This window comes from Neoarius graeffei, chromosome 6 (genome assembly GCF_027579695.1).
Source record: "Neoarius graeffei isolate fNeoGra1 chromosome 6, fNeoGra1.pri, whole genome shotgun sequence".
NCBI classification, from domain to species: Eukaryota; Metazoa; Chordata; class Actinopteri; order Siluriformes; family Ariidae; genus Neoarius; species Neoarius graeffei.
This window is the reverse complement of record NC_083574.1, coordinates 31186496-31201768: the sequence shown is the minus strand read 5'-3', so window position 1 is coordinate 31201768 and position 15273 is coordinate 31186496. Positions and strand designations below refer to the sequence as shown.

The 15273-nt window shown below is 40.4% G+C and overlaps 1 protein-coding gene across 1 annotated transcript in view; it reads right to left on the bottom strand.

Annotated features, from left to right (window-relative positions):
* Positions 1-15273, bottom strand: part of sphkap (SPHK1 interactor, AKAP domain containing) — a 345056-nt gene that overhangs the window by 95381 nt on the left and 234402 nt on the right. Inside the window, exon 10 of the mRNA XM_060924329.1 lies at positions 14416-14583. Within this exon, the coding sequence (XP_060780312.1) occupies positions 14416-14583 (168 nt within the window). The remainder of the gene's footprint in view (positions 1-14415; positions 14584-15273) is intronic.

Here is a 15273-nt window from a genome sequence, read left to right as displayed (position 1 = left end):
TGAGGACGCTACAGGGAGTTAAAAATGAGTGACTTTTCAGCAACGTTTATACTGGGAGTCAATGAGGCCGCTCACCTGTGCTCTCCTCACTTTGAGGCTTGTCATTCGAAAACCGTAAATCCTATCGTTTAGGTAGACACATTGTGTGAATCAGGACAAGTTTTCCTACTACTTTTGAGAAAATTATGTCTGTAGTGTGAAATTTGTGGCTGAAAACAGTTTAAGTTTGAAATTTTGAGCATGATTTGTCTGTGTGCTTGAGACAGCTTTTCCCTCTGCCCCGTCACTGGCCCCAATTGGCATGGTGACGGGCCTGAACAGGAGAGTTAAGCACACACACAAGATTATGTCAGGTGTCTGCTGTTTTGCTAAGGAGTAGGCCTCGAACAATCACAAATAACTCGACAACGAAAGCAGCTATTCACAAAATTCTTTCACAGTGAGCGCTAGAAGGGTCTCCTGAATAAAATGATGTATTTTTTTGTTTGTATTGTTAAAAATGAGGACGCTACAGGGAGTTAAAAACGAGTGACTTTTCAGCAACGTTTATACTGGGAGTCAATGAGGCCGCTCACCTGTGCTCTCCTCACTTTGAGGCTTGTCATTCAAAAACCGTAAATCCTACCGTTTAGGTAGACACATTGTGTGAATCAGGACAAGTTTTCCTACTACTTTTGAGAAAATCATGTCTGTAGAGTGAAATTTGTGGATGAAAACACAGTTTAAGTGAGAAATTTTGAGCTTTTTTTTGAAGCCGCCTACACTCTGAGATAACGAGGCGCACTGGTGTGTAACGCAATAGACACCCATTCAAAAGCCGGATTTTCTATCAGAACCCACATGGCGTTTGACCCGGGACTGATCCGAAAGTGTAGAACCTAGCAGAAAAGTTGAATGCCAGATCCACAGAGGAGAAGTTTTCCTACGTTTTAGAGTTTGAATCACGTCTCTAGGTGAAAGCATGCCAGAGCAGTGGACGTTTGAAAACGTTGAAAAAGTGCTTTTTTTTCAATTAATTCCATAGAAATGAATGGGTTTTTTTTGGGACAAGTGTGACTACTACTTTTGAGAAAATTATGTCTGTAGTGTGAAATTTGTGGCTGAAAACAGTTTAAGTTTGAAATTTTGAGCATGATGTGTGTGTTCTTGAGACAGCTTTTCCCTCTGCCCCGTCACTGGCCCCAATTGGCATGGTGATGGGCCTGAACAGGAGAGTTAAGAAACACACACAAGATTATGTCAGGTGTCTGCTGTAAATTGCTATGGACCAGGCCTCGAACAATGACAAATAACTCGACAACGGAAGCAGCTATTCACAAAATTTTTTCACAGTGAGCGCTAGAAGGGTCTCCTGAATAAAATGATGTATTTTTTTGTTTGTATTGTTAAAAATGAGGACGCTACAGGGAGTTAAAAACGAGTGACTTTTCAGCAACGTTTATACTGGGAGTCAATGAGGCCGCTCACCTGTGCTCTCCTCACTTTGAGGCTTGTCATTCAAAAACCGTAAATCCTACCGTTTAGGTAGACACATTGTGTGAATCAGGACAAGTTTTCCTACTACTTTTGAGAAAATCATGTCTGTAGAGTGAAATTTGTGGCTGAAAACGGAGTTTAAGCGAGAAAGTTTGACCTTTTTTTTGAAGCCGCCTACACTCTAAGCTAAACGACCCTCACTGGTGTGTAACGCAATAGACACCCATTCAAAAGCCGGATTTTCTCCCAGAAACCACATGGCGTTTGAACCGGGCCTGATCCGAAAGTGTAAAACCTAGCAGAAAAATTGAATGCCAGATCCACAGAGGAGAAGTTTTCCTACGTTTTAGAGTTTGAATCATGTCTCTAGGTGAAAGCATGCCAGAGCAACGGATGTTTGAAAAACGTTGAAAAAGTGCTTTTTTTTCAATTAATTCCATAGAAATGAATGGGGTTTTTTGGGGCGATTTTTTCACGACTACGTCGCGAAAAAATCGTATTCTATAGAGAAAAGTAATGTACTGTTTGTTTGCATGTACTGCTATAACCTGGGACAGACATCTGTCCTTTACACAAGGATAATGTTTAATTTGTGCACTGTCCCTTTTAAAAATAAAATAAACTCTAAACTCTAAGAAGAGTGTTTGTAGTTTGTATGTACGAACAGAAGTGTTCCTAATAAAGTGGGCGGCTAAGGTGAGGCTGACACACAAGGGCTGGAGTTTTCTACTGTTTTTTTTATGAAGGACCAGGCCTCGAACAATGACAAATAACTCGACAACGGAAGCAGCTATTCACAAAATTCTTTCACAGTGAGCGCTAGAAGGGTCTCCTGAATAAAATGATGTATTTTTTTGTTTGTATTGTTAAAAATGAGGACGCTACAGGGAGTTAAAAACGAGTGACTTTTCTATCCCGTTTATAATGCATGTCAATGAGCTAACACACACAAGGTCTTGAATTTTGTGCTGTTTTTTACTACGGACCAGACCTCAAACAATGACAAATAACTCGACAACGAAAGCAGCTATTCACAAAATTCTTTCACAGTGAGCGCTAGAAGGGTCTCCTGAATAAAATGATGTATTTTTTTGTTTGTATTGTTAAAAATGAGGACGCTACAGGGAGTTAAAAACGAGTGACTTTTCAGCAACGTTTATACTGGGAGTCAATGAGGCCGCTCACCTGTGCTCTCCTCGCTTTGAGGCTTGTCATTCAAAAACCGTAAATCCTACCGTTTAGGTAGACACATTGTGTGAATCAGGACAAGTTTTCCTACTACTTTTGAGAAAATCATGTCTGTAGAGTGAATTTTGTGGATGAAAACACAGTTTAAGTGAGAAATTTTGAGCTTTTTTTTGAAGCCGCCTACACTCTGAGTTAACGAGGCGCACTGGTGTGTAACGCAATAGACACCCATTCAAAAGCCGGATTTTCTATCAGAACCCACATGGCGTTTGACCCGGGACTGATCCGAAAGTGTAGAACCTAGCAGAAAAGTTGAATGCCAGATCCACAGAGGAGAAGTTTTCCTACGTTTTAGAGTTTGAATCACGTCTCTAGGTGAAAGCATGCCAGAGCAGTGGACGTTTGAAAAACGTTGAAAAAGTGCTTTTTTTTCAATTAATTCCATAGAAATGAATGGGGTTTTTTTGGACGATTTTTTCGCGACTACGTCGCGAAAAAATCATAATCTATAGAGAAAAGTAATAGCATAGCGAGTCCGATCGATCCGCACGTTTTGATATATTGTTTGTCTGTGTGCGACGTACGGTTATTGAGTTATTCGAAATCAAAATTTGCGTAGGAATAATAAGAAGAAGAAGAAGAAGAAGAAAAATACGTAGAAGAACAATAGTTGCAGTGCTTTGCACTGCAACCTATGGGCTCCCCTAGGGGAGCCCATAGGTTGCTGTGCTGCAGCACTGCATCCTAATAAAAAGAAACACGTAGAAGAACAATAGTTGCAGTGCTTTGCACTGCAACCTATGGGCTCCCCTAGGGGAGCCCATAGGTTGCTGTGCTGCAGCACTGCATCCTAAATATAAGAAGAAGAAGAAATACGTAGAAGAACAATAGTTGCAGTGCTTTGCACTGCAACCTATGGGCTCCCCTAGGGGAGCCCATAGGTTGCTGTGCTGCAGCACTGCATCCTAACTAGACCGGACAATTCCCCGGGGGAAATTGTGAGAGGATGCAGTGCGCGAAGCAATTCGGTCACGCATGTTCGCTGGCCGTGAATGTGTGACCCGCAATGATGTTTCAATGCAATGATTGTGTGTGTGCTCGAGACAGCAGCCATCATGAAGAAGAGCTATTCAAGAGCATGAACAAAGTGACTACAGGCGGAAATTAGCATGTACTGCTATAACCTGGGACAGACATCTGTCCTTACCACAAGGATAATGTTTAATTTGTGCACTGTCCCTTTTAAAAATAAAATAAACTCTAAACTCTAAGAAGAGTGTTTGTAGGTTGTATGTACGAAGAGAAGTGTTCCTAATAAAGTGGGCGGCTAAGGTGAGGCCTCTCGGCTGCCCTCCTCTCAGTTTGAGGCTTGTCATTCAAAAAGTGTAAATCCTATCATTTAGGTAGACACATTGTGTGAATCAGGACAAGTTTTACTACTACTTTTGAGAAAATCATGTCCGTAGAGTGAAATTTGTGGCAAAAAACACAGTTTAAGCGAGAAAGTTTGACCTTATTTTCAAGCTGTCTACACTAACTAAACAAGCTCCACTGGTGTGTAACGCAATAGACACCCATTCAAAAGCCGGATTTTCTCCCGGAACCCACATGGAGTTTGAACCGGGACTGATCCGAAAGTGTAGAACCCAGCAGAAAAGTTGAATGCCAGATCCACAGAGGAGAAGTTTTCCTACGTTTTAGAGTTTGAATCACGTCTCTAGGTTAAAGCATGCCAGAGCAGCAGACGTTTGAAAAACGTTGAAAAAGTGCTTTTTTTCCAATTAATTCCATAGAAATGAATGGGGTTTTTTTGGACGATTTTTTCGCGACTACGTCGCGAAAAAATCGTAATCTGTAGAGAAAAGTAATAGCATAGCGAGTCCGATCGAGCCGCACGTTTTGATACATTGTTTGTCTGTGTGCGACGTACGGTTATTGTGTTACTCGAAATCAAAATTTGTGTAGGAAGAGTAACAAATATAACACTAGACCGGACAATTCCCCGGGGGAAATTGTGAGAGGATGCAGTGCGCGAAGCAATTCGGTCACGCACGTTCGCTGGCCGTGAACGTGTGACCCGCAATGATGTTTCAATGCAATGATCGTGTGTGTGCTCGAGACAGCAGCCGTCATGAAGAAGAGCTATTCAACAGTATAACCAAAGTGACTACAGGCGGAAATTAGCATGTACTGCTATAACCTGGGACAGACATCTGTCCTTACCACAAGGATAATGTTTAATTTGTGCACTGTCCCTTTTAAAAATAAAATAAACTCTAAACTCTAAGAAGAGTGTTTGTAGTTTGTATGTACGAACAGAAGTGTTCCTAATAAAGTGGGCGGCTAAGGTGAGGCCTGTCGGCTGCCCTCTTCTCAGTTTCTCAGAGCAGCGGATGTTTGAAAAAGTGCTTTTTTTTCCAATTAATTCCATAGAAATTAATGGGGGTTTTTTGGGACAAGTGTGACTACTACTTTTGAGAAAATTATGTCTGTAGTGTGAAATTTGTGGCTGAAAACAGTTTAAGTTTGAAATTTTGAGCATGTAAGTGTAGAACCTAGCAGAAAAGTTGAATGACAGATCCACAGAGGAGAAGTTTTCCTACGTTTTAGAGTTTGAATCACGTCTCTAGGTGAAAGCATGCCAGAGCAGCAGACGTTTGAAAAACGTTGAAAAAGTGCTTTTTTTCAATTAATTCCATAGAAATGAATGGGGTTTTTTTGTGACGATTTTTTCGCGACTACGTCGCGAAAAAATGGTATTCTGTAGAGAAAAGGAATAGCATAGCGAGTCCGATCGAGCCGCACGTTTTGATATATTGTTTGTCTGTGTGCAACGAACGGTTATTGAGTTAATCGAAATCGAAATTTGCGTAGGATGAGTAACAAATATAACACTAGACCGGACAATTCCCCGGGGGAAATTGTGAGAGGATGCAGTGCGCGAAGCAATTCGGTCACGCATGTTCGCTGGCCGTGAACGTGTGACCTGCAATGACGTTTCAATGCAATGATTGTGTGTGTGCTTGAGACAGCAGCCGTCATGAAGAAGAGCTATTCAACAGTATGAACAAAGTGACTACAGGCGGAAATTAGCATGTACTGCTTTAACCTGGGACAGACATCTGTCCTTACCACAAGGATAATGTTTAATTTGTGCACTGTCCCTTTTAAAAATAAAATAAACTCTAAGAAGAGTGTTTGTAGTTTGTATGTACGAACAGAAGTGTTCCTAATAAAGTGGGCGGCTAAGGTGAGGCCTGTCGGCTGCCCTCTTCTCAGTTTCTCAGAGCAGCGGATGTTTGAAAAAGTGCTTTTTTTTCCAAGTAATTCCATAGAAATGAATGGGTTTTTTTTGGGACAAGTGTGACTACTACTTTTGAGAAAATTATGTCTGTAGTGTGAAATTTGTGGCTGAAAACAGTTTAAGTTTGAAATTTTGAGCATGATTTGTGTGTGTGCTTGAGACAGCAGCCCCCCTCTGCCCCGTCACTGGCCCCAATTGGCATGGTGACGGGCCTGAACAGGAGAGTTAAGAGACACACAGAAGATTATGTCAGGTTTCTGCTGTGTTTTGCTAAGAAGTAGGCCTCGAACAATGACAAATAACTCGACAACGAAAGCTTCTATTCACAAAATTCTTTCACAGTGAGCGCTAGAAGGGTCTCCTGAATAAAATGATGTATTTTTTTGTTTGTATTGTTAAAAATGAGGACGCTACAGGGAGTTAAAAACGAGTGACTTTTCAGCAACGTTTATACTGGGAGTCAATGAGGCCGCTCACCTGTGCTCTCCTCACTTTGAGGCTTGTCATTCAAAAACCGTAAATCCTATCGTTTAGGTAGACACATTGTGTGAATCAGGACAAGTTTTCCTACTACTTTTGAGAAAATCATGTCTGTAGAGTGAAATTTGTGGCTGAAAACACGGTTTAAAAATAAAATAAACTCTAAACTCTAAGCAGAGTGTTTGTAGTTTGTATGTACGAACAGAAGTGTTCCTAATAAAGTGGGCGGCTAAGGTGAGGCTGACACACAAGGGCTGGAGTTTTCTACTGTTTTTTTTATGAAGGACCAGGCCTCGAACAATGACAAATAACTCGACAACGGAAGCAGCTATTCACAAAATTCTTTCACAGTGAGCGCTAGAAGGGTCTCCTGAATAAAATGATGTATTTTTTTGTTTGTATTGTTAAAAATGAGGACGCTACAGGGAGTTAAAAACGAGTGACTTTTCAGCAACGTTTATACTGGGAGTCAATGAGGCCGCTCACCTGTGCTCTCCTCACTTTGAGGCTTGTCATTCGAAAACCGTAAATCCTATCGTTTAGGTAGACACATTGTGTGAATCAGGACAAGTTTTCCTACTACTTTTGAGAAAATCATGTCTGTAGAGTGAAATTTGTGGCTGAAAACACGGTTTAAGCGAGAAAGTTTGAGCTTTTTTTTGAAGCCGCCTACACTCTAAGATTAACGACCCTCACTGGTGTGTAACGCAATAGACACCCATTCAAAAGCCGGATTTTCTCCCAGAAACCACATGGCGTTTGAACCGGGCCTGATCCGAAAGTGTAAAACCTAGCAGAAAAGTTGAATGCCAGATCCACAGAGGAGAAGTTTTCCTACGTTTTAGAGTTTGAATCATGTCTCTAGGTGAAAGCATGCCAGAGCAGTGGATGTTTGAAAAACATTGAAAAAGTGCTTTTTTTTCAATTAATTCCATAGAAATGAATGGGGTTTTTTGGGGCGATTTTTTCGCGACTACGTCGCGAAAAAATCGTATTCTATAGAGAAAAGTAATAGCATAGCGAGTCCGATCGAGCCGCACGTTTTGATATATTGTTTGTCTGTGTGCGACGTACGGTTATTGAGTTATTCGAAATCAAAATTTGCGTAGGAATAATAAGAAGAAGAAACACGTAGAAGAACAATAGTTGCAGTGCTTTGCACTGCAACCTATGGGCTCCCCTAGGGGAGCCCATAGGTTGCTGTGCTGCAGCACTGCATCCTAATAATAATAATATTATTATTATTATTATTATTATTATTATTATTATTTATTATTAGGCTCTAGGTGAAGCTGCTGTGACTATGACCAATTTGAGATCCCCAACAACTGAGAGAAGAGATTGTTTTGGAGAGCTAGAACCAACATTTGAGAGTAATTACAACATCCGGAATGTGGATCATCTCTCAGATGAGATAAGGGAGATTGTACAGAGAATTAAGACAACCAGAGACGGGCTGCGGGAGATGAGGGAAAAGCTACCCAACATCAGGCACGTGGACAAGTGGAAGTTATTGGAAGAAGTACGGAAGATCAATAACATAATGGAGTACATACCAATAAGAACCATCACTGAACTGAATGATACATTCTACACAAGTGCAGCTCTAGTCACACAAAAATTTGTGAAAAAAAGGAAAGAATATAAAGAACCAGCTTGGAAAATAAGACTCAAGAGGAAAGTGGAAGAATACCAGAGAGACATGAGTAGATTAGAGGAGGTAAAGAAAAGAAACTATAATGATAGAATGAGAAGGAAGATTGAAGCAAAATTAGACATCAAACACAAAGGATACCAGTAGGTGATTGAGGATCTTAAACAGCAACTGACCGCAACAGCAGGCAAATTCAAGAGATATGAAGATAGAGTGAAACAATACAAGCAGAACAGACTATTTGAGAACAACCAGAAAAGATTTTATGAAGCTCTACAAAACAATGGAAAGGGAAATAGTGAGATACCAGACAAAGAAGAGATCAAGAAATTCTGGATGAACATTTGGGGACAAGCATCTGAACATGATAAGGACACACCATGGATTAGGAGAGTAGAGCAGAAATTGACAAGAACTGAGAAGCAAGAAGAATTAACAATAATAAACCAGAAACTGAGGAAAGCGCTAATGAAACTACCAAACTGGAAAGAACCAGGCCCTGATGCTGTACAAGGGTTCTAGATCAAACACCTGACCAACCTTCACAGCAAGCTGGTACAATATCTGAATGAATGCCTGGAGACTGCGTACACACCAGACTGGATGACATCAGGGAGGACGATATTGATCCAAAAAGACCCAGCAAAGGGAGCAGCACCAGGAAACTATAGACCCATCACCTGTCTACCTATAGTATGGAAATTACTGACATCAGTAATATCTGATGAAATATACAGACACCGGGAGACCAGTGATCTTATAGGAGAAGAGCAGAAAGGAGGTAGAAGAGGATACAGAGGAACCGAAGACCACCTGATGCTAGATAAAGTGATACCGAAAGACTGTAAACAATGGAAAACTAATCTTGCCATGGGATGGATAGACTACCAGAAAGCATATGACTTAGTACCACATTCATGGATTATGGAAACGATGAGAGTGGCTGATGTTGCAGAAGGGGCTATGAAACTGCTGAGAGCTAGTATGGGAAAATGGAAGACAACTTTGGAGTCTGCAGGCCAACAATTACCCACTGTGGATATACAGCGAGGTATATTCCAAGGAGACTCACTTTCGTCCCTGCTATTCATCATCTGCCTGATCCTGCTGTCTGTGTTGCCGAGGGAAGCTAAGCAAGGATACAATCTGACAAGAAATCAGTGTGGTAAGATAAACCACTTAGTATACATGGATGACTTGAAACTATACGGAAAGAGTAAAGATAATCTTAAATCCCTAGTGCAGACAGTTAGGATATACACAGAGGGCATTAGAATGCGATTTGGGCTGACGAAATGTGCAACGCTAGTTATGAAAAGAGGAAAAAAAGGTGGAGGATGATGGAATAGTGTTACCTGATGGACAGATGATGAAAGACCTTGGAGGCAATGGTTATAAATACCTAGGAGTACGAGAAGCTAATGACATCAAAATGAAAGAGATGAAGGAATTGGTAACATTACAAAAGAAGAGTCAAACTACTACTGAAATCTAAGCTTAATGGTGGTAATGTAATCAAATGGATAAATGCATAGGTGGTTGCTTTACTCAGATACTCTGGAGGAATTGTTGGCTGGAACCAAGAAGAACTACAAGTAATGGATAGGAAACCCAGAAAGATAATGATGATGAACAGAGCATTACACCCCAGAGCAAGTGTGGCCAGGCTGTACTTAGCAAGGAATGAAGATGGAAGAGGACTGAAATCAGTAGAGGAAACAATTAGATCAGAAGAACACAGACTGTCCGATTACATCAAAGATGAAGAGAAAGGGTACAACTGGTTACTGAGAAGACTCGCGAAAGAAGACACAAAGAAGGAATATAAGGACAAGCAAAAGAACAAGAGAGAAAAAGAATGGAAAGAGAAAGTGCTGCATGGGCAGTACCCTAAGTTAACGGAAAAACATGATGTGAAGAAGACCTACAAGTGGCTCAGGAACAGATAATTGAAAAAGGAAACTGAAGGACTCATTACTGTGGCACAAGATCAGGCACTACCAACACAGCGAAGGAAGGTTAACAAAGAAAAACTAGTAGGAACAACAAAATGCAGAATGTGTAACGAGAGGGACGAAACTATATTTCACATCCTCAGCGAGTGTAGTAAACTTGCACAATGTGAATAAAGAGGCATGACAAACTTGTACAAATAATACACTGGAATCTCATCTCATTATCTCTAGCCGCTTTATCCTGTTCTACAGGGTCGCAGGCAAGCTGGAGCCTATCCCAGCTGACTATGGGCGAGAGGCAGGGTACACCCTGGACAAGTCACCAGGTCATCGCAGGACTGATACACAAACAACCATTCACACTCACACCTATGGTCAATTTAGAGCCACCAATTAGCCTAACCTGTATGTCTTTGGAATGTGGGGGGAAACCGGAGCACCCGGAGGAAACCCATGCAGACACAGGGAGAACAGGCATACCCCACACAGAAAGGCCCCCGTCGGCCACTGGGCTCGAACCCAGAACCTTCTTGTTGTGAGGCAACAGTGCTAACCACTACACCACTGTGCCTAATAATAATGATAATAATAATGATGATGATGATGTTACCATACCTTGAAACTGCTTGGATTGAAGTAAACTGTTTATTTAAATTGTGTTATGTGTTCTGTATATTTTATAATAATAATAATAATAATAATAATAATAATAATGACGATGTTACCATACCTTGAAACTGCTTGGATTGAAGTAAACTGTTTATTTAAATTGTGTTATGTGTTTTGTATATTTTTAAATACATTGTCCATTACTAGTGGCATATATGGTAATTAATTTAATATATTTACTTTCATGGGTCTAAAACATCTATTTCAGCTAGCCTACAATTTAAGAGTCTATAAATCTAAACTATGTACCCATACCAGAGATTTTCACATTGTCTTTAATTAATATTAACCTAAAGTATTTGCAGAATAGGCCTACAGTGCACTCAGTGAGGAAAATCCCAATTTTTATGCAGTGCATGATCAAAATACATGAAAACCAGAAATGTCCCCCCTTTTTATTACAAAGATGAAGACACGATGTTTTAATGATATTTTCACCGCCGAACAGAAAATGTCCCCAATTTTCTTCTCAGAAATCTGGTCACCTTAGCACTCTGTACCATTCTGTCTTACATTAAATGTGTGTTCATGCATTTTCCCTCCATCTGTGATTTGTTACTGCTTTGAATATCTGAAAACTGATGTCTTCTGCTACATTGCAATAAAGGAAAAAAAATTACTGCTTGAAAATTGGATGTAATGGAGGAAATGAATAAATATAAACTGAGATCTGAGAAATGTAAAAACTGGTATCTCATGAAAGAGTTCTTTTTAGACAAAGAAAACAGAATTAAGTCATTTGGGACAGTGCACATTGACACTGTGTCACAAAGAGTTGCTGGAAAACAGAATATCACATTGAACAGCCAGCCACAGTGTAAATATTGGGCAGCACGGTGGTGTAGTGGTTAGCACGGTCGCTTCGCAGCAAGAAGGTTCCGGGTTCGAACCCAGCGGCCTGTGAGGGCCTTTCTGTGTGGAGTTTGCATGTTCTCCCCGTGTCTGTGTGGGTTTCCTCTGGGTGCTCCGGTTTCCCCCACAATCCAAAGACATGCAGTTAGGTTGACGTGGGGCGGCCTTGGGCTGAGGTGCCCTTGAGCAAGGTACCGAACCCCTGACTGCTCCCTGGGTGCTCTGGGCTGCCCACTGCTCTGGGTGTGTGTGCGTGTGTTCACTGCTTCAGATGGGTTAAATGCAGAGGATGAATTTCACTGTGCTTGAAGTGTGCATCTGACGAATAAAGGCTTTCTTCTAGATGGGGGGGGGGGGGGGCTATCAGCTGATGTACTATTCACTATACTATGTATTATATTCTATATATTGTACACTATCTCTTATTATATATAGCTGATTTTTAGAGGTAGTAACATCTCAAATTGAATGCTAACGTTTTGCATTAACCAGAAAGGACAAATTACAACAGTTTATCTCATGTCACCGAACAGCTTCCATGGACAATTGTTGATTTAAAATCCCAAAATGTGTAGTTCAAAATTTTTCTTCTACTTCTTATTTACAATGTCGTAGTGTAGAGGATGGCTCCTCCCTTTCAGAATGCAAAACAGGGTGCAGTGTCCAAGAGCCTCCATTCCATTTTTGTTGTTTTAGTACATCTTTTGGATATTAAAAATGCACTAAAATCTCAGTGAATTTTCCAGCATGAACCTTACTTGCATTAAACATACACAAAGTACACATCTGTGGGGCAGCTTTAGTATGGCTAGCTCCAGAACACCACAAATAGCATAGCAATTTGTACTTGTAGTGTTAATTAATAGCCAAATGGAGCAGGTTTAAAATGGTTCACAAACACCACAGATAGCATTACCATTTAACACAGGTAGCATTCATGGAGAGCCAACTTGAGCAGTCTTTACTTGGTTCCACAACAGCAATGTTAGGATTAACATTTAGCACATGTAGCTTTAAATGAGAGTGAAATCAAGCAGCCTTAGATAAGCTCTTTAACAATTGTTGTCATTAGCTATTTAGTGCATTCCGTTATAATGGAAAACCAGATGGAGCAAATGAGCAAACTGTTCAACATCAAGATTAGCATTATCCCCTTTGAACATAATGTGTACAGTTGTACACATGAAGTTCCATAGCATTTTTCCTTGTGTCTGAAGGGGTTACAATGGCTTTAATGGCGCACCAATTCAAGGTTTAGAACTGCCTCACAACATCACAGGTAGCATCAGCATTTAAACACTCATAGCTTTAATAGAGATCCAATGACCCTAACCCATAACTACGCCATTGCTTGTTTACCGCAATGCATTATGGGTGATACCCGGGGTCAGCTCTGCCGTAATGTTTACTTTCGCCTTTGTTAAACACTGCATTGTTCTGTCTAACCAGTTTTAACCATGCCTAAAGTGAATTTCTGTGTGCCTTAATGTGTCTCCACAACAAAGAGAATACCTAATTTGAGCTTTTACCAGCTGCCAGTCGAGAAGAAGAGAAGAAATGGATAAGTTTAATCCACAATGAAAACCTTCTAACTGAATTGAAATGGACAGGTGTTTGTAGCTTACATTTCTCTGGTGGGAAAAAGATGTACTTAAACTGTGACCCAGCAATATTTCCATGGTCTGCGGAATGGTCTTCGGTTATAGAAGATTATAACAATCGACACTGTTCATCGTCTGAAACTAGTGATATTCCAAAGCCTGTGAAACAAGGGAGCATTCTTCGGCCTTTGCCTCTCAAAGTGCCAAAGTACTTGGCAGATGAACGAGCCTGTTGGACCGAAAAACTCCCAAACCATGAATGGTTCTCTTTCGGGTATGTATAATGTTCAGTGTACCTCGCTAGTGGCATTTATTAATGCGTCGCCATCTGGGTCATATACTTATCAACTTAATCCACTGTTTATTAAGTCCATCACCCTGTAAAACACACCAAAAATTAAGTTCAATCCATGTTCAACAAATAAATCAAGATTAGATTTACAAAATAGTTTATTTCTTAAGATTTGACTAGATGTAGCAAAATGTTTCAAAATTGGAATAAAATTATTTAGCATACAAATTATTTAAGTTGTTTGCACATTTTCGTTGATTAGGCCTATAAAGTTTTGCTATACCTGGCCACAGGACTTGGCAGTAGGCCTAACATGAATGTAGCTTCGCCATGAACACTATAGACATTACAGCCAATTTCAGAGAGGCTACATACAATTCCCGATATTCAGATAGATTTGTGTTCTCGATAAAGTTCAGCTGGTGCAATATATGTCCTCAGAAATAAGACATGCTGAGATTTGATGTTGTTATTGTTGTACAGTGTGGTAGACTCGGTCTAGACTCTCACCTTCTCACCAAGCCTGATTTGGATTCTGATTTTCCTGCTGTAAACCCTTGACATGTTATCCACATCTTTAAATCACTAATTTCATTGTCTTCCACAACAGAGCACAGCAAAATCACTCCTCTCACATCGCTCTAACATAAAATTAATCTGACATCCATCATATCACTCAACTACCGACCCCGGCTATCCCCCACAATGCATTGTGGTAAACAAGTGATGACGTAGTTATGCTTGGAGGCTATTAGAGCAGCACTGGAATGACCACACAACGCTATGGTTAGCATTAGTTATATGGCCAAATTTTGGCACATGTAGTTTCATTAGAGTGACAAACGGAACCCTGGAATGGGCTTTCAATACTAGGCTTTTCATTAGCAATCAGTGCAGGCAGCTTTAAAAGCTTAAAAGCCATGATGCGATATTGAAACACTGACCCTTCACTTAGATGAATAAAACTACAAGTGTTTTCCTCTTGTGGGTCTTCATCAGGGGCAACTTGAGCCCAACCACCTGAGCCACTTTCCTCACTGCTAGTGCTGAGAGAGCGACATGCCCCTTCTACACAAGTAGAGGGTGCTGTGGGTGTCCTGTTGCTGTTGTCCCTGGTGGTGGGAAAGAGTAGATGATAAAACCACAATGTGTTACATGGCAAAAATCAAAGTCACTAACTTTGCTGCTGCTATTGCAAATTCTCCCCTTAATGACTGTCTCTAACACAAGACCACGTATCTTGGAAGAACATTGTTCAGCAGAAGTAACAGTTGAGGCAAGATCAATGCATGTGAAGCATAATCAGTTTATATCAAGTAATATATGGTCTCTACTGATACTATATGGCTAAATTTTGTGAAGAACTGAATAATAGACCCATATTTGCTTTTTGAACATCCTATTCCAAATTTACTCCACTAGATTTTGTAGTGTGGCTGCCCAAGGATTCACCCATTCAGTCACAAGACCAATGGTGAGGTTATCTACTGATTTTGAGCAAGGATGCCTGTGGTGAAGTTGACATTCCTGTTTATCCTAAAGATGTTCAGTGGGGTACAGCACACAAAGACATTCTATACAGTTCTGTGCTTCCAACTTTGTGACTTTGTGGCAACAGTTTGGGGAGAACCACATATAGGTGTGATGGTCAGGTATCCACAAACCTTAGGCTATATATTTTCTCAGTAGTAGACACAATTATTATATTTATTATCTATTTATGAAATTATATTTGATTTTTTTCATGAAGAAAATTGCACCACATACCAATGTTTTTAACTTCCTAGAGGTTTTTTTTATAG